Below are 26,265 nucleotides of genomic sequence, written 5' to 3' on the forward strand. Positions count from 1 at the left end.
TGGACCACGTGGTGGTTGGTCCCGGGGCGTCCCAGGCGCCTGCGTCATCATCGTCATCCGTCGCGCAGCCACCTAGTGCTAGGCGGCGGCACCGGCCCACCGACACCATCGACACGACATCGACCGACGGTACTGGTGCCTCGGGATCAAACCCAGGTATAACTACACTTTTGTATTGTTAATTTTATATTGAAATTTGAGATGATGTTTTTTTATTTAACATTAATACCTTATTTCTTTGCAGCGAAGAAGAACACCCGGGGACTGTGTCGTCAGCTGAAGACGGCGAAGGTCACCCGGGTGACCAACAGTCGTATTAGCATCGGATACGACGAGCGCCATCGGGCTGCACCGACGGTGGAGTTGCATAGCTCCTTGGCCCACGACATTGGCCACGTCGTGCGGACCCATTGCCCGATGCAATGGAAGTCTTGGAGGGTCATGCCCGACGAGATCAAGGCGGAGGTTCGCGGCCAGTTGTCGGTATGTACCTTACATTTTCATTATTTTTCTTTAAAATTGTGTATATTTCTATTACTTAACGTATCTAATTAATTGATTGCAGACGAACTATAACTTGGAGGATCTCGACGAAGAGTCGTGGACGTACGTCAACAGACTCTTCGCTGAGAGGTACAAGCAGTGGAAGAGCGACTTGCACCACCATTTTCAGGCCTATGATGATCCGCAAGTCGCTCTTCAGGAGGGTTGCCCGAAGGAACTTGAGGGGCTGGAGGATAGCTGGGAGTGGCTCTGCGCTCATTTTCAAGCGCCCGAATTTGCGGTATTTTTTAATTATATTTGTTTAATTATTACTTATTACTTATTAATGTTTATTTTATTTTTATATTTCATTATTATTTAATTTTTTATATTTTAACTAATACGTTTCATTTTTTGAATAACAGAATAAAGCCCAAGTGAATAAGGGTAATAGGAAGAAGAAGACCCTTCTCCACCATTCCGGCTCCAGACCCTTTTCGGATAGGATGGATGCACGGCGTCGGGTAATAATCACAAAATTTGTATTTCATTTTTAATGTCATTTTTATTAATTTATTTTTTTCATACTAATATTTTTCTTCTCTTGTTCAATTTAGGAGGGGTCCAAGTTCCCAGAGATCGACGTCTTTGGTGACGCTTATGTTCGACCCGGGAATGAGTTGGCCGAGTCCCTTCATGTAAGTATTATTTAATTTTAATTCTTATGTTACGCATTCAATTTGTATGCATGTTTTAATTTATATTTTATGTTATGTTCAACAGACGACGATGGTGGAGAGAAGCCAGTTGGTTCTTCAGGAGTCCGCCTCCCAGCTTCCTCCCGAGACTCCGATCGAGTCTGTGGCTCCTTCACAGGATGCTGGATTTCAGATCTTGACGGAGACGTTGGATCAGACTCTCGGGAGGAGGCCGGGGACATATTGTCGAGGGATGGGGAATGCCCGGCGGGGGGAACCTAGACCTCGTTCATCGGTGCAGTCTTCACGTCAGGTCACTGCTTTGACAGCACATATGGTCACTCTTGAGAACAAGTTGTCGGCCATTCTGCACTCCCTCGCACAATCCGGCATTCCCGTCCCGCATTTTGATGAGCCGACCCCCCAGCCCGTCCCTCCCGAGCATCCCCCCCAGACCACTGCCCCGGTTGACGCCCAGACCTCTGACCCGCATATTGGCCACGACTCGGTTGATTTTGATGCATTATTTCATTAGTGTATTTATTTTATTTGTAATACATTTATTTTATTTTATAACAATATTTTATTCTAATTTATTTTTATTGCAATTTCACTGTTTAATCAATAAAAAAAATCAATTTTATTTAAAATACAAAATACAAAAAATAAAAAAATAAAATAAAATTGTACAATTAGGTTTGCGCGACGGCACCATTTCGTCGCGCAAACCCGCGTGTAACAAAAAAATTAAAAAATAAATTTTTTTATTTTTTTTAATTCTTGCGCGACGAAAACATACGTCTCGCAAGCACGTTTTGCGCGACGAATAATTTCGTCGCGCAAATATATGAGAGACGAAAGATTTCTCATCGCGCGAATGGTTCTGCGGCGGACATCTGCGTCTCCCGAACCCATTATGCGCGACGATATATTTGTCGTCGCGCAATTACTTTCGTCGCGCAACGGTATGTGCGCCGAATTGTATTCGTCACGCAAAGTTTACGCGACCAACATGTGTTTCGTCTCCATATCGTTGGTGCAACGATGGTTTACCCGTCGCACAGAATTGCGCGACGAATTTTTTGTCGCGCTTATTTTTGTGCGACAAAATTGATCTTTGCGCGACGCTTTATTATTCGTCGCGCAAATAGTAAAATGTAGTAGTGTTATGGCTTCAAGCTAAGCCCTAGCTATGGATTTTAGTTCCTCATACTTATTACAAACACAAATTCAGAATAAAACTAAAAAGAGTTTACAGATTTTGTAGAGAAGGTGAAGACACTAGGTCTTCAATGGTGGAAATCTTCTTCTCCTTCTTACTTGGCTCTCCCTCTCTCCAGTTTTATAAAAATACTAAGTGTAGAGTCTGTCTCAATGTATTAGCCGATGCCTTCTTTGCTTTGCTGCCTTCCCCTTTTGCTCATTCTCTATTTTCCTTTCCAACTCATCCATCAATAACATATTAATTATTTTTCTCTATGTCATGATGGGATTTTTGGTTTTTGTGTCTTCACAAAGACGCTCTTTGTCTCAGAAAATTGCACTCCATCAAGGTAAGTTCTTGTTACCAAATGGTATGGTAACAAGAAGAATGAAGATGACATCATGGAGGTAAAAACTGGACCAAGACAAACCTTTAGAGCTAGGGTAAAATGCTGGATCGGTTGAAATAGGCTATACTTGTTCAATGAAGCTCAAATTCGGATATGTCAACATCCATTGGAACAAGTTTTATGAAGATCTTCACCTCATTCGAGCACTGAAGCATACTGATTCAAGGCTAAGAAGTTGACCTACGAAAATGAACAAAAACAGACTTAATAACCAATAATGCATTTTAGCTCATTTTCATTCTAACCAAGGTAAAATCTATGAAAACACAAAAAGAAAGTAAAATGCTATAAAATGTCAAGAACTAACTAAAAATATTGAGTGAATAACATGATAAATCATGTGTAAAAATGAACCCAACACAATGTCCTCCTTTCTGTAAATTAGCTCTAATTTATAGTAATATAGATGATCGTTTGTATTAAAGCAAAACCTGCATATGAAGGGTATTGCTATCAGAGTTGACATACTAACATTGGACCATCCTCCTTCGAAGTGTAAGTAAAACGTAATAATCTTATGTGGTCTTCATTTTCTTGCCTGAGATGATACATGCACTGGCGGATCTACAGAGGCGCAAGGAGGTGCACTTGCACTTCCTCTCGCCGGAAAATCACTTTGAGAAGCTGGAAATGCCCCTCTTTTACTGCCCACCAGCTGTTCGATTATTTGCTCCAAAGAAGCTCTAGGCAGCAGCCCTTTGCGCAGGCTGCAGCGCACAAGGCCGTTTGGGTTCTTTTTTTTTAAAGTGATATGTCCAAAACGCAAAGTTTTGGTCCAAGTGAAACCAAAATAAAAAAAATAAAAAGAAATAAAAAGAAAGGGCCACCGCTACCCACACCGGCCAACTCCCCAACCACATCCCTTTTTTCTCAATCCTCTTTTGCCTTCATCATCCATTAGCTTTTCTCTTTGTGCTTTTTTCATTATCATTGACTATCCCTCACTCTCTCAAATTGGTATAAGTAAATTCCATTACATTCATTCAGCAACGACACCCTGAAAGGATCTCTCTCCCTCTCTGTATTCTTTTATTCATTTGGTGGAAACCCATTTGTTTTAGAGGCAAAAGAAGGGTTGTGAAGTGGGCATAAGCCATGGCTCTAAAACCAGAAGAGATAAGCCATCCACCAATGGACCAACCCTCCACAATTTGTTTGGAAAATTAATTTCTCTCCAAATTTCAAAGTTATTTCTCTTTATGCTTTAATTAATTAGGATGGATTATTGGGTTTTGGTTAATTGATTGAGTTTTTGTTTTGGTTATTTTGTATTTATTTTTTTGAATTTATTTATTTGTATATATTTTTAGTTTATAATTAATTAATAAATATTGTTGTGGTTTGATTAAATTATTAATATTTCAATGTTGTGTTTATTTGTATATAATTAACATGGTGAATTGGTTAATGTGATTAATATAGTGTTTTTAGCCTTTTTAAATATCATTTTAGACTTTGAAATATTGCCCCTTTTTTGAAAAATTTCTAGGTCCGCCGCTGGATACATGAATGTCCAAGTCCTTTCTATATGATCAATTTAATGGAAACTCATGTTCACCATAGTTAAAACGCCGAATCAGAAGTCACTTGACATTTTTTTTTTCTTTATATTTATAAAAATAAAATAAAAGAGGCCGTTACATCTTAACAACACATGCAATTAGTGACCTTAACCAAAAGATGCTCCTAATAAAATCAAGAATGGATGTACGTGACGTGTGCAGCCATAAATACTGTTTTTTTTATTTACTTTTTTTTTTTTTTTTTTTTATGATAAGCGATAGAATATTATTGATGTAAAAAAGGTAATACAAGAAGTTTGAACTCGTATCAAGGGCAAAAGAAATTCCTTGGTCACGAATTACAATCTTCGTACAATATATCAAAAATAAAATCAGGAGGCTCCTCGAACCAGTATAAAGAACCCCCAATATGCAAGGCAAAACGAGCTAAACGATGAGCCACACCATTAGCAGTACGACGAATATGGGTAAAACCTTCTCCAGTGATCTGTGTCAGCAAGCTCTTAGTATCCTCCACCACAGGTCCTAGGACGGACCTATCTATGGAGTGATTTCGAAGTGCTGTAACGGTCTTTATTTACTTGAAAATAATGAATGTACGCAAGCAACATGTGCAGCCATAAAAATGGTTTCGAGGGGGAGGCTTGTGGTGATGGTGCTTATCTTTCCACTTGCTTTTAATTTTAGGGAAGATTTTAAGATTCCAAAAATAAAAAAAATTGGTAGTAATAAAATTCTCAACAAGGTGGAGGGTATAGTTGGCATTACCAAGAAAAACGAAAATGAAGGATTACCGAAAAACAAATAAAAGAAGCTCAATCACATGAATGTTCAAAACCATCAAAGATTAATGCAGCCAAAAAAACAGATGTGTCATATCTGGATATTTCCGACAGTGGAAAAAGAAAGAGTAAGATGTCCAATGAATCATATCAACTAAAATTTATATAATTTGAATCAGTAACTCTTGGTTCAGTGATACCTTTTCAAAGTTAAAAGTGGTTACAAGTACAAATCATTCTCCACAAAATTTAACGGGCATGCAAACTTCTCTCGATTTAAATATTCTTTTATTTTTTTTTTAAAGAAAGGAAATAATGAGACAAGGACGAGCTCCTCCTTAATTTTAAAGAATCAAAATTTTCCATTAAATAAAATGGATGTTGTATTATACGTATGGAAGTGAGTGTGTGTGTGACTTAATTACAAGAGGACCACTTAAAAACTTGGATTTACAGCAAATTAAAGAAGTGGTTTCATGTTAAGATATAGAGAGATCACTATGTTAACGGTACTCTTATTAAATTTGATTTAGAATCCGCTTTATGTTACATTATTTTCTCATAAGACTACTTGCAAGAATCTTGTAATTTAAGTGGTTAAATATATTTATCTTTGTACTCGAAAACCTGGATCATTGTTTAATAACTCTTTAGAAGAAGAAGCTAGAATAAGAAGATGACTAGCAGAACAAGAAAGGGAAAGAGAATCTGAAATCAGAATGTGCACTGACTTTTCTTAATGTACTATCAATGCCAATATAATTCTAAAAGCATCCTTATCCTCCTTTTCCTATTGAGAACTAAAGAAAAAAAGATGAAGTCTCCATTTGTCATTGATTGGGTACTCTTTTCTGGATTATTTATTTGTATCCCTTGTGCACACACAAGAAAGAGAATCTACCTTGGTTTCTCTGTTTTGGTAAATAATAATCAACCACAATTTCTCAATCACCCATCACATTTGTATTTATTAATTCATCTTCTTAAAATAATAATAATAAAAACAAAAAATTCTTGACCTCCTACCAAAATGTAGTATGTAGTCAAACTTCTATTTATCCCAGCCGGCCACGCACAAATCCAAAGGCTAGAAACATCCAAACCCATCCCACTTCAAATACCCGTTTCCTCCCACAACCTCTTTACCAAGAAATAGTGATCATTTACCAAGATGGCGAGTAGCACAAGCACTGGTGAGATTTTCTCTACCTCTTAGCACCACACATCACTATTGTTTTGCTTCCTTCATATCATGATCGGATCATTAATTAAGGTATAATTCTACATCGCTAATTATGTGTTAATTTGTGGGTTGATGTTATTGCATGCAGGTGCAGCAGCAGGAAAGAGTTCATGGCCAGAGCTGGTGGGGACTAAAGGAGAGGAGGCAGTAGCCACTATAATGAAAGAAAATCCATCGCTCAAAGCCCACACAATAAATCAAGGGTCCTTCATCACCATGGATCATCGTCGCGACAGGGTTCGTGTCTGGATTGATGAGCAAGGTGTTGTCACTGCAGCGCCTAAGATAGCGTAATTATACCTTCTTGGGCATTAATTATAATTTTAAATATAAAAAATAACTTAAGGTTGTGCTTATGCTAATATTGTCCTATATGTATTGCTGTTTCTATATTTCTGAAATAACCTAAAAATTATTGTATATCAACAATGCGAAATTCTATAGTGAGAGTGTCATATATGGACCCTCATGTGGACCTTTGTATTAGCTATAAGATTATTTCATTAAACTTAAGTGAAGTTACTATTCAGAAAATAAAATAGGCTTTTTGTTTGGGTTAAAAAAAATGCTTCAGTGTCTGAAATAGCAATAGACAAACGGGAGTGTTGTAAAATAAACATAGAGCTCTTTCGGTGTTTGGTTTTACTTATCCCATATATCCGATTTTACTAAATTCTAGTAATTATATCAATTTTATGATTTTGGTTCTTATAGCATTGTCTTGCAATAGTATGCGAATAAATAAAAATTAATTCCATGGGTTCAAGTATTATGTTGGATTCTTCTTCTACATCTGCTCCATTAGAATGTGAAGATTCAATTCAAAATTAACCAATTATGAATTAATGGGTGGAGAGGCCCGACGACTAAGACAAAAAATTTATCTTTGGATGTGAGATACTCTCCGGTTCATACTATAGAAGAAGGGTTATCGTTAAGACAGTTATTGATAAATGTGGCACAAATTATTTGATGGCTAAATGGTAAATGAAGTTATGGAAATGATACCATTTCGGTATTTATAAAGAAAATATAAAAATGGGCAAATGTGGGTTAGTTGATCAGGGCAGTGCCGCCCCCTTACACCCAAACTCGGTTTCCCTCCTTTTAGATTAGATTAATTTAGAGTAGATTATCACTTATATATTATAAAAACAGAAATCATTTATTGGAAATAACTCGAAGCAAATGAAGTTATATAAAAAGGATCCTCGTTAAGGAAGTTATATATGGTGACATTTGCTGGGTTTAGTCACCCCAGCAATGGATTAACGTGATGAGTAAAAATGCTCTTGTTAGTACGGTGCCTCTCATGCTCACACCCTAAATATATCAACCAAAAGAAGAAAAGAGAAGAATAGTAGTCATAATCATTTGATTTGTAGAGATTATTAACTGGCCATGTTAAGCCAAAATTTTCAAATATATAGAAGCTGCAAAGGATGGAGCAAATGGAAACACTTATAAAAATACAATTAACAAGCATAACCTGAAATCATTTCCTTAATTTAAAACCCAATTGTTTGAGTGCTCCTCCTGTAATTAATACAAAATCCACTTTTAACGACGGGTTGTGTGCCTTAATCCTCGATCTTACCACCTCCCCTTTTCCGCCCACAAGCTCTGGCCATGACATCTTCCCTTTTTTTTACTTCATTTTTGGTAATTCCAACTTCCACCTTCACCTTGTTGAGAATTTTAACGCAAACATTCTTCACTTTTGTATAAATGAATTTTGGAAAGTGAAAGAAGTCTGCGCTAGAATTTGGAACAAGTGAGGAGAGATTCTGTTCTGATGAACACTGATGTGCTCATCAGCTTCCACCAACATCGATGCTGCTGATAGAATAATAAGCACCATCACTACGAGTCTTTCCCTTGCAATAGGAAAGTTAAAAATAAAATAAAAACTATTTGTTTAGTTAATTCATTTTTATTTAGTTAGAAGGAATAATATTGAATTGGATGAGAAGTTTTGATGCCCATTGTTGTTCGGTGAAAGTGGTAAAAGTAATTTGAGATCCAATGGTATATATTTAATAGTCTCAAACGAACTGATTAACTTTTGGATAGGCTGAAACCAAAAGTGACTTTTGGTTTTGCCTTTTGACTATGATTTGTAAATTTTCAATAAAGGGAGTGATCATCATATGGCAAATGATAGCAAGAGTCTACCTAAATGTTGCTACACAATAATTGATGGTCCCTAAAAAAATATGGGTCTTTTTCGTTCCCTTTTTTCTCCTTTCTTGGATAGGTCTGCTTGACCATTACTCAGCAAGACACATAAATTCTCTCACAAACACAAATAATTCACAATGGAAAGTGGCAGAAAATACCATATGTATTTTGAAGATGGCTGAAATGGTCCTCATTATCACTTTGATTCCGAGCTCATCAAACACTATTGTTCCAGCAATGGCTAGGCCTTTAAAGGATGAAAAGCCAGCATTGACAGGCTTCATGCTGCACAAGATCGATAGAGAACCGGTGCCACCTACTGGGCCTTCAAGATGCATTCCAGGCCACCTGAATGAGGATGGAGATTGTCCCCGGTCCTTGCATCCGTGAAGCACCACTCCCATCCCAGCTGGCTATGTATATAGTTAACATGATGCATTGCCCAGCTAATTAAATACCATATATATATATATATATATATATATATAACAAGTCTAATATGCAGCATGCACTTAATTGTTACGGATCATATTAATATTCTTGATCAGTGTGTATACTAGAATGTAATAAAACTGTAACATGCAATATTCATTGAATAAAGTTGGATGCATCATGCATAAGCATATATACTATGGGTGATGTATAGAGGGAAATTGTCAGTCCACAGAAGACTACATGTATGAAGAAAAAATTATTTTCGCTAGACTGTCAATCTAAGCCTCTAATTAATGGCTAATTAATGGCTTGTTTGGTAACACTTTCGTTTTCAGTTTTTATTTTTTAGTTAATAGAGAGAGGAAATGTATCGGAGGAAGGAGGGAGGAGGAAGAAATAAGAGAGAGATTTGGGAGAACGTGTAAAATAAAATAAAGTTAAAACTGAAATATTTGGAACCTCTTCGCTTTTGGTTTTAAATTTCATTGGGTAAATTACTCAAATGGTCCTCAAATTTGTACCCGATTTATATTTTGATCCCTAAACTAAATTATTCATTCAAATGGTCCACCAACTCTTTATTAATCGGCGCTTTGGTCCTACCATTACATTTTCTGTTAAAAATTTAGTCATGTGAAAAGCACATGCTACATTTGTGGGGGTAAATAAGACTTTTAACCTATGTATCACTCCTTTATCACCACTGTATCACCTATGTATCACCACTTTATCACATATGTATCACCACTTTATCACCATGTCTTACCTATGTATCACCACTTTATCACCTATTTGGGGAACGTAGGACGGTTATGGACGGTTTTACCCTTACATTTGACGGCAACATTAACATAATGTAACGGTAATCACAGTTCCGATCTCTTGGATCACAGGAGTCCAAGATATTGTGGCCACCCACCGTTGGATATTAATCCAATGGTTCAAAAAAGTTTCTTAAAATGAGTGCAAGAGTGAGTGAACCGTTGAATTTACATCCAAAGGTGAGTGACCATAAATCTCTTGGACCCATGTAGTCCAAGAGATCGGGACTAACGGTAATCAATGGAGCGATTAATATAGACTTGATGGACTAAAATATAAATCGAATATAAGTTTGAAGACAATTTGAGTAATTTATCCAATTTCATTTTAGGCACCATTTTCACACATTAATTGTTGCTCGTTCATCACTCATCCCCTTTTCCCTCCCTTAATTTTTTTCATCCGTCCATTTTCTCTCTATTTTATACTAAAAAATAAAAACGAAAAACGAAAAACGACCACTCCTCCCTAAGTAAACAATGTGACAACTTCTTGGATGATATTAGTTTTCCTGATAATTATGAAGTTAGAATGAAACTATGAAAACTGTGAAATAATGTCCAAAGCAAAGGTTCCACGTTCAAACTTGGCCAAATCAAACGTTGACTTGACAATATGTGCAAAAAACCAATGTCCATATGTCCACCATTTTCATTTCCACGTTAGTTTCATTTCCATTTTCATGAAACAGGAAGGCCTTGTGGCATCATTTTTTCTAGCCCAAAGAAATTGAAGTCAATATTTAAAATATCAACTACATATTCATGCATCAATCGATTTCCGTTTACCATGAAATTAGTCAAACTTGTGAAGCTCTAAGTTCCAAAATTTTCCTCACAAAATTTCCACATGATAAATAAGGAAGAAAATGTACAGAAATACAAGTAGCGTGCGCCTTCTACGCATGACCCATACCTTTCTTTTGAGATTTCAAAATCAGCACACTGCTGCACACAGGATTAGTCAAATTATTAACGGCGGATATGAAAAATGGCCACAAAAAGAAAAGAAGTAATTAAAAAGCGATGTATTGTTGTTCCATGTTTATATGTTTGTAGCTGTGAATGTGATGCATGAGATCTTCAAGACACACCTTTTAGTTCCTTTTTTTTTTTTTTTTTTTAATTATAAAAAAACACACATGTATGTATAAATAATTATACCCAAGATATAGGCCTTCGTATTATCATTTGTTTAATTGCCTCATGTTTATGGACACTTGGAAGTGCTTCGCATATGCCAGTTGAATAAAATAATCTTTCTAGTTTGACATATATTTGTATAGAAAATGTAAACACATACTTTAAAATTATATAGGCTTAAGCCCTTTAAGTAGAGAAAAACTTAGTTGCAACGGGAAGAGCACGTGGAAGTGTTGTCACGCATAACAATTTTAAAAAATAATAAATAATTAGCATATCCCAGTTTCCTCTCTTTGTCTATTAACAAGGTAAGCATATATGTTGGAAATTTGATCACTATAGCGCCAGTCAAAGAAAAACTGCCAGCCAAATATATAGCGTGTTCAGGTTGAGAGCACATTTTTCTTTCTCCTTGCCAAACCGCCAACCTTTTTTTATAATTCCACAAAGTATAATGGATCACCACAACTACATTAGTCAGGCCACAGTGCATAAAACTGGATTATGTTTTTTTTTTTTTTTTTTTATCGAGATAACTGGATTTCATTCAATAATTAACCAATATAATACAACAAAAAGAAGGAAAAAGATGTACAAGGTTGGCCTATGTAAAGAGCCTTTGGCGTAAAAAAAACCCCAACAGATTATAAGGTCTTTTCTATAATAGCAAGGAAATAAATCAACTTTTACACTTGATCTTAGCCAAAGGCCGAGAAATGAAGGTGTGGAAAATAAATCAAATTTTATGTATTGAACGGAGTAAATGAATGTACAAATTACTTGTAACATTGTTACAAGAAAAACCGAAAAAAAATCTATGTGGGTACTATTTTGTATATCATATTATTCTTCCAAGTTCAACCGGAAAACTTCAAGTTTCAAGTCTCCAAAATTTGAAGTAACGTACACGGTACTCCACCAGGTGTTTGATGATATCAGTATCATTTATGGTTGGTAGCCACACCAAATGGAACCATGAGACGGGGGTAAGCAGAAGCATGGTGAGACAAGCCATGGCCTGCGTAGTTCTTGACCTTGAGTGGGCAGCCCGATCCGCCAGTGCCGGGGATGTAGGTGCACCTGGAGGACTCGGAAGGAGGCAGATCACCTCTCGGAAGAGACTGGAAGTTCATGTGTTCATGCTTCATAAGCCTCGCTTCAGCATAGAGAATTCTGCCAGCTTTGGGTTGTACATGCAGAAGACACAGAAGCAGCAGCGCAGCCAAAGCAAAGTGGACAAGCCCCATAATATTTTTGTTAGGTGCAGTGATATTAAGATATAAACGTATGCGTAAACTTCATGAGGGAGTTATGGTATTTATAGCTGAAGCCTCTGAGAAACTTTGGTATTATTTTATTAGTGATTTGGAGGAATTTGACTGTTGACTAATGGGTGGTGGGTTTGTTTAAAACCATTCGTTTCGTATCCAAGTAGAGTTCGATAAAATTGAATAGGTCATCTGAGCAATTAAATAAGCTTAAGGGAGAAAGATTTGAACTTAATCCCAAGGTTTTGCTTTCCACTTTCCTTTTCATAGGGGTATTTTATGTGTGTAATTTCAATAATGCAATTTATACCATATTTATTAATAGCCCATCAATGTATGTAGGATCCAACTGTATTAGAGAGGTGATTATCAAGGTGATCAGTAAATATGGTCCAAATAGTGACACTCATATTATATTGATGATTTGAAATATGGGATATACTATAATGTTACGGGTCCTTAAGGATTAAGAATTGTGTTTCTTTCCCTTCACGTATCTTATTTCATCGATTTATTTATGTAAACAAATTGTTAATGATATCTGAATATTGTCCAAATTGTTTCCTTCAATGTTTTAATGGTATAGGGAAAGTTCCTGGGACTTGACACTTAAGGGTTCCCATTATGCATAAGCGGACAAAATATGCGTACATGGTATGGTGAGAAGAATATTCTGAAGTCATCCATTACGATAGGCAAATCCAAATTCCAAATGGGACTTCTCTCTCTCCAATACCCAAAACACATAAAAACACTGGTAGGAAATCAAATAAAAAAAGATTGTGTCGAACTCCAATAAAAAACCTTCTCTGCATTTCTTGTGAAGTTAAAACATATAGATCATGAGAAGAGAAACAGTGACCACACAGCGGTGATGGGCCAAAAGTAATAAAGTTAAAATTTCAAAAAGCCTGCTACAGCCATGAACCATGAAAACCCCAGGCTAAATCAAAGCTTCATTTCTAACTTATGAAAAGGATGGAAGAAACACTCTTTACAAAATGTTTTCTTCTGAAAAGATTACAACCTCACTCCAAATGTAACGACCCAACAATTTCCTCAAGTAGATTATTACAACGGACAGCAACCCACTAATTTGTGGGCAGGCTCCGTCGCTCATTCTCTTCGCTAACCGTCCTCTTCACTGACCATTTGAAGGCCGGAATACAGTGTACCCATTCACCCCACATGCCAGGTTCGAATATTCAGGACTGTAGTAGGGGTAGCCCTCAGATTCTGTGTTCCTCATGCCAAGTACAGATAGATCAGAATTTGCCATCGGCCACTGGTTAGGAATTAACCCATCAATCTGCCCATTCACATAAGGTGGCGGACCAGCTTGTGGAGTAAATTCCCTAAGTGATTCGAAATGTCCCCCTAAAGTGTAGCCCCTCTGGAACCCATCATCTTGGTAACTCCGTGTCCGCTCAAACCTACAAGAGCTGGTTGCAGACCCCATGTCGCTAGACATGCCCAAATCACCGGGGTAAGAAAACTGCCGATTTAAGTGGGCTGGCCCATTGCTGAAGGGGTGGAAGACTGAGCTTCCTCTAGCAGGTCCAAAGCCATGCTCATCATCAAGCAAATCATTGATGATATCAAGGTGAGGGAATTCATCGGCCGATACACCTTGGGTCTGGCGCCCAGATGTACAGGCTGGGAACTCAGCGGACAAATGTTCCTGTGGCCTGCCATGTAAAGGCGGTTTGTAGAAGTCAAAATTTTGATCATGAAGCAAGGAGGAAGGATCGTAATTCATGCCTTTGATCGATTCCCGTTGAGAACTCTCCATCCATTGGGGTCCATTATGCAACGCATCCCGGGTTACCATCCCAAACGAAAAACCTGATTTAACTGAGCTTGGGTCCATCATTTCAGAGCTCTGAGGTAAGAACATTGGGGCAGAAACCAAGGCTGGTGACTGTGAGTAAACTGGGGATGGGTTCACTCCTGAACTTGGAGAGTTATGCGTCATACCAGTTGAACCTGAAGCTGCATGGTTACCCAAAATGGCATTTCTATATGACTGGGGAACATAACTATGAGTTGCTGGTGATGGGTCAGGACCCAACCGGCCAGCCGCACTTACTGAACGAGCAAGCAGAGGAGCTGTTTGAACAATAGGCACAACAGCAGAAGTAGGCCTGGGACCAGGAACCAGAGGAGCACTGGAAGGCCTGGACACCACAGGCACTTGCTGTGCCATGGCTTTTTCAGCTGGTTTTGGAGTTGCAGCCTTCTGAGTCTCAGGTTTGGACACACCGTTATTCTGGGATGTAGTAGTCAAAGGTGTCACTCTATCAGTATGCTGTGCACTGATTGAGGATCCCTTCCTAAGTGGAACAGAATCTATAACAGCACTACTCTGGCACTCTGACTTCGGTTGACCAGTCAAGGGCACAATTTTAGGTGGGCTTCCAGGTGAGGATGTTACTGCCGATGTCTTCTCTTTCAACGGTCTTTCCAAATCAACCTGATCCTTGATACTCAATTTTTTCTGCAGTGAAACAACTTCTTCCTCCTATAACATGAAATGCAAACAACAGTTGTGTCACACTCGTGGAAAATAAGAAATTAACAAAATCGCAAGTTATGACGATAAATGTAGCTTTCTAATGTGTTAAAGAGTATGGGTGGCAAGGAATAATGACAATTGTGCAAATACAATAGGAAATATTGGGGACTGTACGACCTTTGAACCAATTATGCAGTTAGAAATACGAGATAGAATAAGTAAACAGTAGGGTCCGGTGGTGAAGGCCAACAACAGCAAGGCAATCTTCGAAGACCACAAAAAATTATAAGGAAAGAAATTCTCACCTTCTTAACAACATGCTGCTCCAGCCACTTAATCCGATCGTGCAATGAATGAACAGCGGGCTCAGACTCAGATTCACGCACCTTATTACTACTTCCAGAAACATCATTCAGAAATCCTGCATCAGCTACAGGTCCAGAAGGCTGATTATCCATCTCATTTGGCCAATTATTCCCATCACTTGTTGCCTTACCACGCTGATGTTTCCCCCTGCAATTTTGAATTCAGGAAAATGATAAAAGTACCTTGTATGATAACAGTTGCACAGCAAGAAATGCGAGCTATATTTACCTGCTAGGTGATTTTTGGTTTTTGTAATTAGAAAAGGAGTTTCCCTTATATGGCCCATTCATTACCACTGATGGGACTGAGTCTGTGGAACATGTTGAGGAACTATCATCCATCACAGATGGGCTCTTTCTTTCAGATACTCCATTTTGCACAGATGACAGCCCACTAATTCCACTGCTGCTGGCTTCTGTGGGAGGATGGACTTCTGATGTATCAGTGTCCCAATTTATTGGACCAGCATCTCTGTCTTCAGAATCAGGCTGAGGTACTTCAGTGACACCATCCACTGAATCAGACACATCAGATACATCATCCAGTGTTTCTGGCTTTTCAAGCTCAGGTTGCTCCTCATCCCTTGTGTAATCTTTCATTTCCTCAGTGGGGTTTTCTTCTTCTTGTTTCTCTTGTACTGGTATATCGGGCCTTTCCTCCCTCCCTTTGTCTTTACCCTTCCGGTTATTCCTCTTCTGCTTAGCCTGTAGAAAAGAAGCAAGGGATGCCTGTCGGAATCAAAGGGGAAAATGAGGAATTATCATTTTTGACAAACTTTCAAACCTACCAACCCCATTCCCCTCAATGCAGTGGTTTCAGTTTGAACAAACGTTAACAGAAATGTTGCATTTGAATATTAGTTTATCTATTTCCACCATAGAGCAGGGAAAAGCTTTTCTTAACTCAGTTTTTCACCTATCTGAAGGACCAAAATAAGATAGTAGAAAGTAAGACTAGTATAAAAGGGATCCCTGGTTGCAATATTGTTTTCAAAGTCTAACAAATAAATATAAACACCCCATACTTAGTAAAACACCAGAGAGTGCACTGCAGGAACAAAATAAAGCCAAAAGATACATTGTTCTGATCACAATCCATGCATAATAACTGAGGCAATATTCGCAAAAAATATGCATTCCAACCAAGGCTAATAGAGAAGGTTACAAATAACTCTTCTAAAACAGATTTGCCTTTTTTTAAAATATCCATTTGGTGAGTTTAGATGAGAGCACAGGACTTAAGATGTAATTAACAAATACTGCTGATAACTGTTGAGGGAACATTTCATAAGACTAAACTACTGAATCACATTAACAGGCCAGTTGGCAGTATCATAATACTCTAAACTGAACCAAACCTGTTTTTTCTTTGACTTCTTTTCCTTTTCAGTTGCTCCTCGTTTTGCCTTTTGCTCACTTTCAGCCTGCCATGCTGCCTCTTCCTCACGGATGAGTTCCTCTTGCCTCTTCAATGCAACAGATTCATGATAGGCAACTTCAATTTTATTGCTGCACGTAAAAAGGACAAAGAATACACCATTAATAAAATTAGACACATAAATATGATAACCATTCATACTGTTATCTACAAAAGTGATAATTCATCACTCGAGGTGACATTCAAACGACTACAACAAAATGGCTAACTTCATTAGAAAGCTGGCTAACTCCAGCTTTAATGTTGATGACACAGAAAAAATACTCAACAGTAAGTACACTAATTCACCAACAATGGAGAACCACATCTTACTGCTCTTTTGTAGTATTACAATACTTGAGAAATGACAACCAGGTTATAGTGCAGGAACCTACAATCCCTTATCCAAAGTAGGTTATGGTCTAAATTATGTCATTTTCAATTCCACTCCCCAGGCACCAGCTTAACTCAACGTACACAAAACGTATTCATGAAAGAAATTAGTGGCCATAACTCCACCTATTTCACTTTGTGTAGTCCCAGGAACCACAATCCCTGGATTAAAAAAATGGCATGCCATTTACTGTGGAAGCAAATATACAAAAGATAGTTTGCTAAGAACAAAATACTAAGAATCCATATCCATTATCAACCACATTTCACAAACAGATAATTCATTAACCATAACTCCCCCTGCACATTGCACGAAACATATTTGCAATATTATGAAGCGGGATTCACAACTAATTTAGTAAAAAGAAGACCAAGGGCAATAACAAGAAACACTGTGGGACAATACTCAATAATTATACAAGCGAGAAAAACACATATTTGAGCTTAAGAGGATACCTGAAAATATGGGCAAGCACAAATATTTCCACAGTCCTACGACCCAATTCCGTAAGACGTCTTTCATCTCGCTCAATAGAATCTTTGTTGAAGTCCTCTCCAGAATTTCCATCCTGCAGAAAAACCAGAATGGTTATTCAGAGATCAAGCAAAACTAATCAAATTCCATAAGTATCTCAGCCCTCCTTTTTCAATCACAATGATAATGCATTACATATCCTCAACAACAATTAGTAGGATATTTAGTAAATTAGTCATAGAAATTTTCCACCCCATTAAGGTTGTAAAAGTCCTAATAGAATCCTTCTAAATCACTAAAACACCAGAATATATAGATCTTTACCCTTGTGAACAAAATTTGACTAAAACAAAGGGCTGGAACTTCCCATTGGGAGGGGTGGGGGCCTTCATATTATTGGCGACTATACAGTCCATAGGCCGTAGTAAGTTAACCAGTTAATCAGTAACTGAACAGTGAACAATGGCACTAGACATGAAGATAAACTAAACTAATAAATTAATAAAGAGAATATAACGGTGTTTGAAGTATTGATAAATCCAAAAGCATTGAGGTGAAGCATAATTCACAGTAAGTATTGTGAAAACAAAGGGTAGAAATTTTTCCTTTGTTTCGTCAAAAGGTAAACAAAACTTTAAACCTATATACCAGGTTGACAAGAACTTAGTTTATATTCAGACTATCTTTTGTACCCCGATACTGATTCCCAAAGTCCTTGACATGAATGAAACTCGAATAGTTGACAAATCAATTAAATCAATACGCACAAACATCACCACGTAATATATAAAAAGAAAGGATGTAATCCCCTATACCACACAACCAACAATAGGGACTTAAATGCATCAGAAAAACCAATCCAAACTTCACTGCTCAACATAGGATGTTAGCAACTCACTTTTGTACGATTTTGAGGACCCTTCTCATCTTTTGGAGGTAATGGTTCCATGGCAGCCCTCTCAAGTAGCAATAGCACATCATCCACCAATACAAACGCATCTTTCTCCACACGAACAATTGGTGCTGGCATTTCTTCAGCCTCCAATAGTTTCACCCTACCTTTCTTGGATTTAGTTTGGCCTTCAAGAGCCTTCAAACCACTATACAATGAATCCATTACCAATGTAGATGTGACTTCTTTCTCAATGAAAAAATGCTTAACGACTACTTTCAGGACCGCATCCATCTTCTCCCTGGACATACGGCGCCTAGCATTTTGTTCAATACCTAACCAGAAGGAGCGAAAGCTGCAACCATATCAAAAGAAATGTTACTATAAAATAGACAATATTTAACCAGTAAGCTAAGAAAAACATTTGTACAAACAGAAGAGAATGCATGCAATTATACATACACGTGCATCTGTATGCTTACATTACAAACACATGCACCCAAGTCAACATGTTAAGGAAGTCCAGAAGATACAGCAAAAATGCCATTACATTCATGGTAATTCATATTTATAGGAACCGCACAAGAACTGTAAAACAAAGCTTTCAATACATCATGTCTTCCCAAGATAAGGCATTGTATAACCAATCCTAATCGTGATCATTTCAACTGTATTATTTAAGCTGTAGCATGATAAGAAAGTTCCAAAGCAAAGATATACCTTGTCCATCTAGCTTTATCCTCTATCAACTTTCCAAGTTTGCTTCTTCTCTCTTCCACAAAACGACGACAGATTTGCTCTACATTTGTCAAGTATACCCTAACAAGTTCTCTCCTATATTGACAGTCAAGGCAGCGGAATGGCCGGTCTGCTTTCTCCCTATGAAACCAAGAAGCAAAGAAATATAATTCTTGCAAAGACGAATAAAGTGCATGGCAAATTAAAACACAGAAAGTAACATATAAAGTTACCCAAACAATATGCAGACACCCAAACCAAAAGGTGTGATTTTTTAATGAAGAACTTTGCAATCAAAAGCTGGAATTTAAAATAAATAAAAGAAAGGCCACCAGAAGAGAGTGCCCTTCAAAATCATAACAGATGAGAAAGTCTGATTTATAAACATTAAAAATAAAAATAAAAATAAAAAAGACAGTAAGAAGAGGATCCCTTCAATATCACCACCAGAGATGCAGTGCTATCCTTAACTACAACGTATCCTTTAAATCAAATACTATAACTTATGTAAAACAAAATCGGGCCATGGTGAGACTTAATTATGATAGTTTTTCCCATGTAGAAGTCAGAAATAAAACATCGGTGCTCCAGTAAAAAATTTATACATAAAACAACCATCACCTGATCACTTGAACTTGAGCCTTTATTATAAGAGTGTCAGCATCAATGAACCCATCTAATACTTTTGACAGCTCCATAAATTTTTTCCACCCCCAGTCATGCTCTTTCTTCCAAAATCGATGTAATGTATCTGCAAAAAATTTGCATTTTCTGAAAAGTGGTAATGAATAAAATTGAAAGCCCACTAAAACTAAAACATTGATGAACCAACCAACCAGAATATTTCGACTTCTTAGGATCTTTATTTACCACAGCTATTGTAAACTGTGCAAAATGACTCCAACCTGTTAGACATACAAACAATAAATGCTATAATTACACCACGAGAAGAAAAAAAACCAAGAAAATCGATCATCAGAACTCCAACAAATTAAATATAGCACACCTGGAAGAAGTTTGTCATGATTAGCTACACAAAGAAACAAAGAGAGATGATTGCAAACATCACAACCCTGGGGATAGATTAGAATATACCTGCCAAGTAACAAAAAGTTTAAAATTCACATCTTAAAATGGCTGTTTAAGCAAGCCATATGCATTCATCAGCAATTAGGCACCAAACTTAAAGGGCAACTTTTTTGCAAGCGTGTATACATAATTCTCAAACTACAAAACCTGTGCAACCTTTCAGAAAGGCATTTTTGCTAAATGCTGTTTTATGGGTTCAAATGGAATCTGTTATTAACTAAAAAGAGTACTACTTTTCTATAAATAATATATAAAAGAAATTATAAGGGAGACTTTTTTTCTTTTCTTTTTTCTTTTTTTAATAAATAGAAACGATTGTATTGATAGTCAAGAGGACAAGCTGAAATTTTGTATTGATAAGGGAGACTATTCATACCCCGAAAGGTAAAATTTTGGGTCTCAAAAAGAACCCCCATGACTAAAATCAAATAGCATGTCAATCACATGCATGATTAAGAATAAGGAAGAGGAAACATAATGTACAAAATACAAAACATAATATACTCGTTACACAAAAGGGCTGATGGATTTTCATTCTTTTTCAATTTGAAGTTTTTCAGATTTTTTTTCATTCTATTTGACATAAGTTAAAAATTGGACTTTAATTGTTAACAGACTCAAACACAGTGACTAAAATCGGAAAATTAAAACCACAGTGACCAAATGTGTTTTCAGGTCAAAACACAGTGACCAAAAATGTGTTTTACCCTAAATATACAAGTGTCTCAATATACTAACACAGTTGGTGCAAAATGCTGATACAAATGCATAAAAATTTACAGATTCCATAATGGATAAACTTGCAGCATGTAAGTTGAATATGGAAACCATAACCACGAAAACAAAATTCATAACAAGAAACTTTTTCTGTGCTGAACATCTACGCTGTATGGCAAATAATCATGTTCAGAGTTTCATACCATTTGTAGCCGCCAACCTCAAAGGCATTACTACGAAGTTCTCTTTTGTTAATCTGAGAAAATTTCTCTATCTTCCATGTATATTTTCCATATAACTCAGACGGTTTGGGCCCTATAAAGAAGTAAGATAGGTTTGTGAACATTTAGCAAAATAATCATAATAAAATTTGAAAGCAGAAGCACTCCCTAGTATAGATGATATGGAAAATATACAGTAAAAATTATTTCTTGCAATGGATTAAATGAAGATTAAATTCTCACTCCATGTGGGTGTGATAGGCAAGTCAGAAATGCAATACACCAAAGGAAAAATGAAAGCAACATATAGAATCAGTAATTTGGGGAAATATAACATAGTATGAAACTAATTCCATGCAGAGATGAGCACTCAAAAGCATTTTCTGAACTGAAACCCCCTCTATTTTCAAAATAACACGCCTCACAACGTGTTTCAAGTAGAAAAGAAAACATAAAGCGGAACAGGTGTACTTTTGAAAATATTGAAATTTCAAATATTTAAAAATTCATATGGAACAAATTCTCCAGCCCTTTTTTTGTCAAACCAAGCAAAGCATTGGCAAATGTAGTTAAGAGGTAAGTAAATCAATTAAATAAGCACACACACACACACACACACACACACACACACACTCTCTCTCTCTCTCTCTCTCTCTCTCTCTCTCTCTCTCTCTCTCTCGCGTTGTCTCTCTAGGACAGCCAAATTGACCTCCCACTTGAGGTGATTTGGATAAACACCCAAGAGAACTTCTACAACATTTTCACACAAGGTTAATAAACTTCAAGAAAAAGGGTTAGACATATCCTCTTTTGATGATGCAACATGTGCATAAAAACTTAAATATGATCAAGGCAAATGTATTTGAAAGAAAATAGCAAAATCACTTGTAGAGAAACCATAAAACATTGGCAGCTACATTTCACACAATCCAAATCCAAGTACATATCATTCTTTTTATGCATTGAGTTCCACAAACCTGGTATTTGATTGAGAAAAAAAAAAAAAAAAAAAAAAAAAGGAACACACAAAACAAGGCATTTAGCATATAGTAAATAAAAATTATACCACCGTCGTCGTCGTCATCAGAGTCCCAATAAGGGGGCGAAGTAGATGGGGTTCCATTTTCCACCTGCTCAGAGGACCGCCATTCAGCTAAGGCTTCCCCAGACAGGCAGCGCTGCCCACTTGAAATCCCCTCCATAGACCTTCCCACTCCAGACTCTTCATTAGAAATCCCAGCCATTTCCCACTCCAAGATTCCTGTCCTCACACTCCTTCAACCTTGCTCACTAGATAAGAAAAACAACCCGCCAACAAAAAATTTATCAACATTAGGATTTCAACCCCCAATCACATGAAAAAAGAAATGTGCACACTACAAGCCATTTTCCTGGTACCCAATCACACCATAATGCTAAAAACCCAAAAATAAAATGTTGATTACATCCCAAAGATAATGCATCACAACTTTTTGATTTCAGGGGTAAATTGTAACAAGTTAAAATTGACAAATTGAAAAACCCTTCTGTCCGGACTGGTTGCTAGTAAATGCAAGGAGAAGACTGTAAACTTATAATAATAATAAATTATTAATTGGGACCTGACTGAACAAATTTCTCAACTCCACTGACTAATTAGCTAAGATGATGACAGTTCTACAGCAATCAAGAATCAAAACGACATAGAACGCAAGAACTAAGAAACTTAATTTCAATTTTTTTCCATGATTTTCTCTGGAACCAAACAGCTTATCAGTTACCATTCCCTAAACCAAAAACCCACATCAGAAAAACCAAATATCAATAAACCCTAAAACGGAACTTCAAACACTTGAAGAAACCAAGCTGAATTAAAACCAAAAAGATTGAAAGCAAAAAATTCTTTAATCAAAAACCCTAAAAAGTCAGAACCATTTTGATGAACCCAATTGCAGGAAACTCAAGCCCAATATAAACCCACAATAATCTGAACCAATAGAACTAAGATCGCGGATAATCAATCACCTTTAAACGCGATCAAATAGAAACCCTATTGAAACACAGAGGCGAAAATAAAAATTAAAGAAATACAAAATGGAATCTCGTAAAGGACATCCTATAGATCGAACAGTAATACGAACCTGCAACGAAGACCAGAGCTTATTCACAATGGCCAACGGAAGCTCTGAGATTCTAGAGAGAGAGGAAGAAAGAGAGAAAAAGAGAGAGAGAGGGGTCGAAGGAGCAGCAGAGAGAGATAGAATTGAGCAAAGGCGGAACCCAAAAAAGAAAATCTAATTTTATTTAATTTAGGTTTTTTCGATTTTCATTTTATTTATTTATTTATTATTTTTTCTTTTTTTGGTTTGTTTTGTTTGAGGAGGTGGAGAATGGAGATATATAAAAACAAAAGGGATGGTGACTTTTTGCTCTTCTCCCTCTGTCATTATGAGAACCAATTTTTATGCGAGAATCAAAAGGATTTTGTAGTCGAAAAAAATAAAATTCATGAGCGACAATTTGAAGGAAAAAAGAGGAGAAGAGGTTGCGGTGCGGAGGCTTATATAGGGTCGGTGACGAATGTGGGGGAGCATAACAAAGAGCAGTTCCTTCCATGTTTTTACACTAGGCATGGAGCTTCGTTCATTGGCCTTGCACCTTGTGGGACCCATTTTCTCTTATTTAGGTCTGGGTGTGTAAGGGCATGTTTAGTAATTGAACTAACAAGTAATCGGATTAATTAGGAAATAGTCAGTCATGCATACCAATTAAATTGTTTACTAACTGTTGAAATCTAAATGAAAATAAAATGATTCGCATCCAAACCAATTACTATTGTGAATAATTAGAATCAAAACCAATTTGATTACTAAAATATCTTTGTACATAACAAATTCTATTTTGTTCAACTACCTATACAAAAATTCTAGCCGCTCTTTTTCTTTGTGAGTCCTAAAGGAAAATTCCAGAGAGGAGGGAGGAGGATGAAATGTCACTGCCCCTCCCTCCCTCCTCTCTTCTTGTCTTTTCCTTTTCGGTTAGTAAATAAGTTCACTAAGGCGTTTTGAATAAAAATCTTCTTGTGGTGGTTTCTTCTAAGACATAGTTAGATTGAAGTTCCTTATCACTCCTTTTAGTCTATGTTCTCAATCAAATTCTACTCCTAAAACCCGCTTCCTAACGCAGCTTATGTTCTTTAAATTTGATTCTACATCATTTTTTATGGAGGTTGCTGCAAATCACCCAATTCTTCTTGGCAAAGTTGTTGTTTTCATTTATTTGTTCTCTCTTATGCCTAGGTAGATAGCTGAAAATCATATTTTCCCCAGATTTGTTACGAATGCGATGGTGGGTGTGGGTACGACGGCACTTCTTCAGGTGATAGTCGTAAGGTTCGTTTAGGCTCATGGGTTGATTCAAGGTTTTGGTAATGTTGGGTTTGTGGGTTTTGTTTGGGCTTATGACGAATTGTGGTGATGTGAGCTGATAGTTTTACTGCAGCTTTTGTCTGCGTTAGTTTTAATTTTAGTATGTTAGTTTGTTGCCCTCTTAAGATTGGTATTTTGAATGTCTTGTTGATGTATTTAATTGTACCGTTGAAGTTTACCTAATGAAGTTTCTATTTGATAATAAAATAATAATAATAAATAAATAAATAACTACTTACACAATTTTTCAAATGAACAAAATTGTGTTATCTAATAATAAATCAACTTTATATATATTGGGCTGGCTTTGGACCTGAGCGTCAAGGGCGACATCCATGGGCCCCAACAAATTTTATATATAACGATTTGGGCTTTTATTTCCAATATTTTCTTAACATTAACATCCCAACTAAAAATGAATGCAAATTCTTTAGAGCCAATTTGATATTGTTGTGCTGTGAAAATAATAGCTGTCAGATTTGCTGTGAGAGAAATCAATGGTTTGAAATGGAGCACCTAATTAAAAAGCATCATTTTTTTTTCTTTTTACTCAAGCTGTTGTTATATTTGTAGTATAAAATTAAATGGGTTGGGTTTCACTCTCTCAAGTCTTCTCTAATAAAAAATAAGAATTTGGTTTTTAACAAGCATGAACAAGGAATTGTCTATTTAAATAATCAAATTATAGAGTCCATATTGGTTTTTGAGTCACCTTTAAGAAAAGCATTTGTTCAACAAAAAAACCTTTACCATTCCATTTCTAAAGATTCTTCTTCATTGGTAAGATGGTTACAAAGGGAAAAACAAGTCATGGCTGCTTTATCTTACTCCTTTACAATCATTTCTTCTTCCAGTTGTAATTGCCGAATCAGTAATCTCATGGAAGATCATAAGGTCTATTTTTAGGGTTTCTCCAGAGAATGAGTGACTATGATATCAGTATTTCTAGGGTTTACAGGAAGAAGGATAATAATAATCTTGCCGATCGTTGTTATCATATCAGTTTGATTTGTAAATTATACCATAATAAGTGAACTTCCCTAACCCTAATTGAGAAGAAGGAAATTGAAAGGAAAAACAAAACCTAATATGCCTCTTACTTGAGTCTTTTGGCTTTTAGAGAAGGCTTCAATTGATCTAACAATAAAAATTAAAGAATGAGTGGAAGAGATGGAGAAGGGGGAGCTTTGATGAACGTGGAAGAGAGCAATGGGAAGGAGAAGACTGAAACGAGGAGAAGAGAGACGTGAGAGTGAAACAGATGGGGTTATTTTCATAATTCTAAAATTTTCATTAAAGTCCAGCGCCTCTCCAAACTGATTTGATTACAGCATAAAATGAAATAAAAAATGAAAGCAGCTCATTAGTTGATTCCCCTAATTGCTTGTTCTTAGGGATCGCCAATGGGCCGTGTCGCGCCAGGCCAGCCCCGCCCACATTTAACAGGTCTTGGATCAGACCCGGCTTCAGAAAGGAGAGAGAAAAAAATGGACAGGTGTTAAGCTGGGCTTTTTCGAATTTTTATTTTTATTTTCTTTAGAAGCTTACTTTATTTCCACGTTTAGCATTTAAGTAAATGTCTTTGGCCTTTTACTTTCATTTATTTTTGGGTAAACTGCCGAATACTCCCCTGAATTATCACGCTTGTTGAAATCTCCACCCTAAACTTTTTTGTCTACCAATTTAGCCCTTATACTAAATTTTATCGCCAATTTACCCGTCACCATTAGTTTTTAGCAATTTTCATCCAAATCTCTGTTTAAAAAGTCCATGTTAAGCATATGCTTCACTACTAAATTAAAAATTAATTTTTTTCTCTGGTTCTGCAAAGAGCTCAAATGTGGGA

The 26,265-nt window shown here is 36.7% G+C and overlaps 2 protein-coding genes across 4 annotated transcripts; one reads left to right on the forward strand and one right to left on the reverse strand.

The window, feature by feature from the left end:
* The first annotated feature begins 6,151 nt into the window (after positions 1 to 6,151).
* Positions 6,152 to 6,828, forward strand: LOC117615556 (glu S.griseus protease inhibitor-like). Its single transcript, XM_034344657.1, has 2 exons — positions 6,152 to 6,292; positions 6,431 to 6,828. The coding sequence occupies exons 1-2, from the start codon at positions 6,271 to 6,273 to the stop codon at positions 6,634 to 6,636; spliced, it is 228 nt and encodes a 75-aa protein (XP_034200548.1). The 5' UTR covers positions 6,152 to 6,270; the 3' UTR covers positions 6,637 to 6,828.
* Positions 6,829 to 12,981: 6,153 nt separating this feature from the next.
* Positions 12,982 to 23,282, reverse strand: LOC117622707 (TNF receptor-associated factor homolog 1a-like). 3 transcript variants are annotated; one of them, XM_034353480.1, is made up of 13 exons: positions 23,133 to 23,280; positions 22,079 to 22,302; positions 20,995 to 21,106; positions 19,992 to 20,080; positions 19,822 to 19,890; positions 19,607 to 19,736; positions 18,968 to 19,126; positions 18,254 to 18,602; positions 17,337 to 17,449; positions 16,429 to 16,579; positions 15,300 to 15,775; positions 15,011 to 15,218; positions 12,982 to 14,711 (listed from the first exon to the last, which is right to left on the reverse strand). In XM_034353480.1, exons 2-13 carry the CDS (start codon positions 22,254 to 22,256, stop codon positions 13,332 to 13,334), a joined length of 3,414 nt encoding a protein of 1,137 aa, XP_034209371.1. In that variant the 5' UTR covers positions 22,257 to 22,302; positions 23,133 to 23,280; the 3' UTR covers positions 12,982 to 13,331. The 3 variants fall into 3 exon arrangements, with proteins under 3 accessions (XP_034209371.1, XP_034209366.1, XP_034209380.1); XM_034353475.1 differs by having other exon boundaries at positions 15,300 to 15,799; XM_034353489.1 differs by lacking the exons at positions 12,982 to 14,711; positions 15,011 to 15,218 and having other exon boundaries at positions 15,756 to 15,803; positions 16,432 to 16,579; positions 23,133 to 23,282.
* Positions 23,283 to 26,265: the final 2,983 nt, after the last annotated feature.

This window comes from Prunus dulcis, chromosome 1 (assembly GCF_902201215.1).
Source record: "Prunus dulcis chromosome 1, ALMONDv2, whole genome shotgun sequence".
Classification (NCBI taxonomy): Eukaryota; Viridiplantae; Streptophyta; class Magnoliopsida; order Rosales; family Rosaceae; genus Prunus; species Prunus dulcis.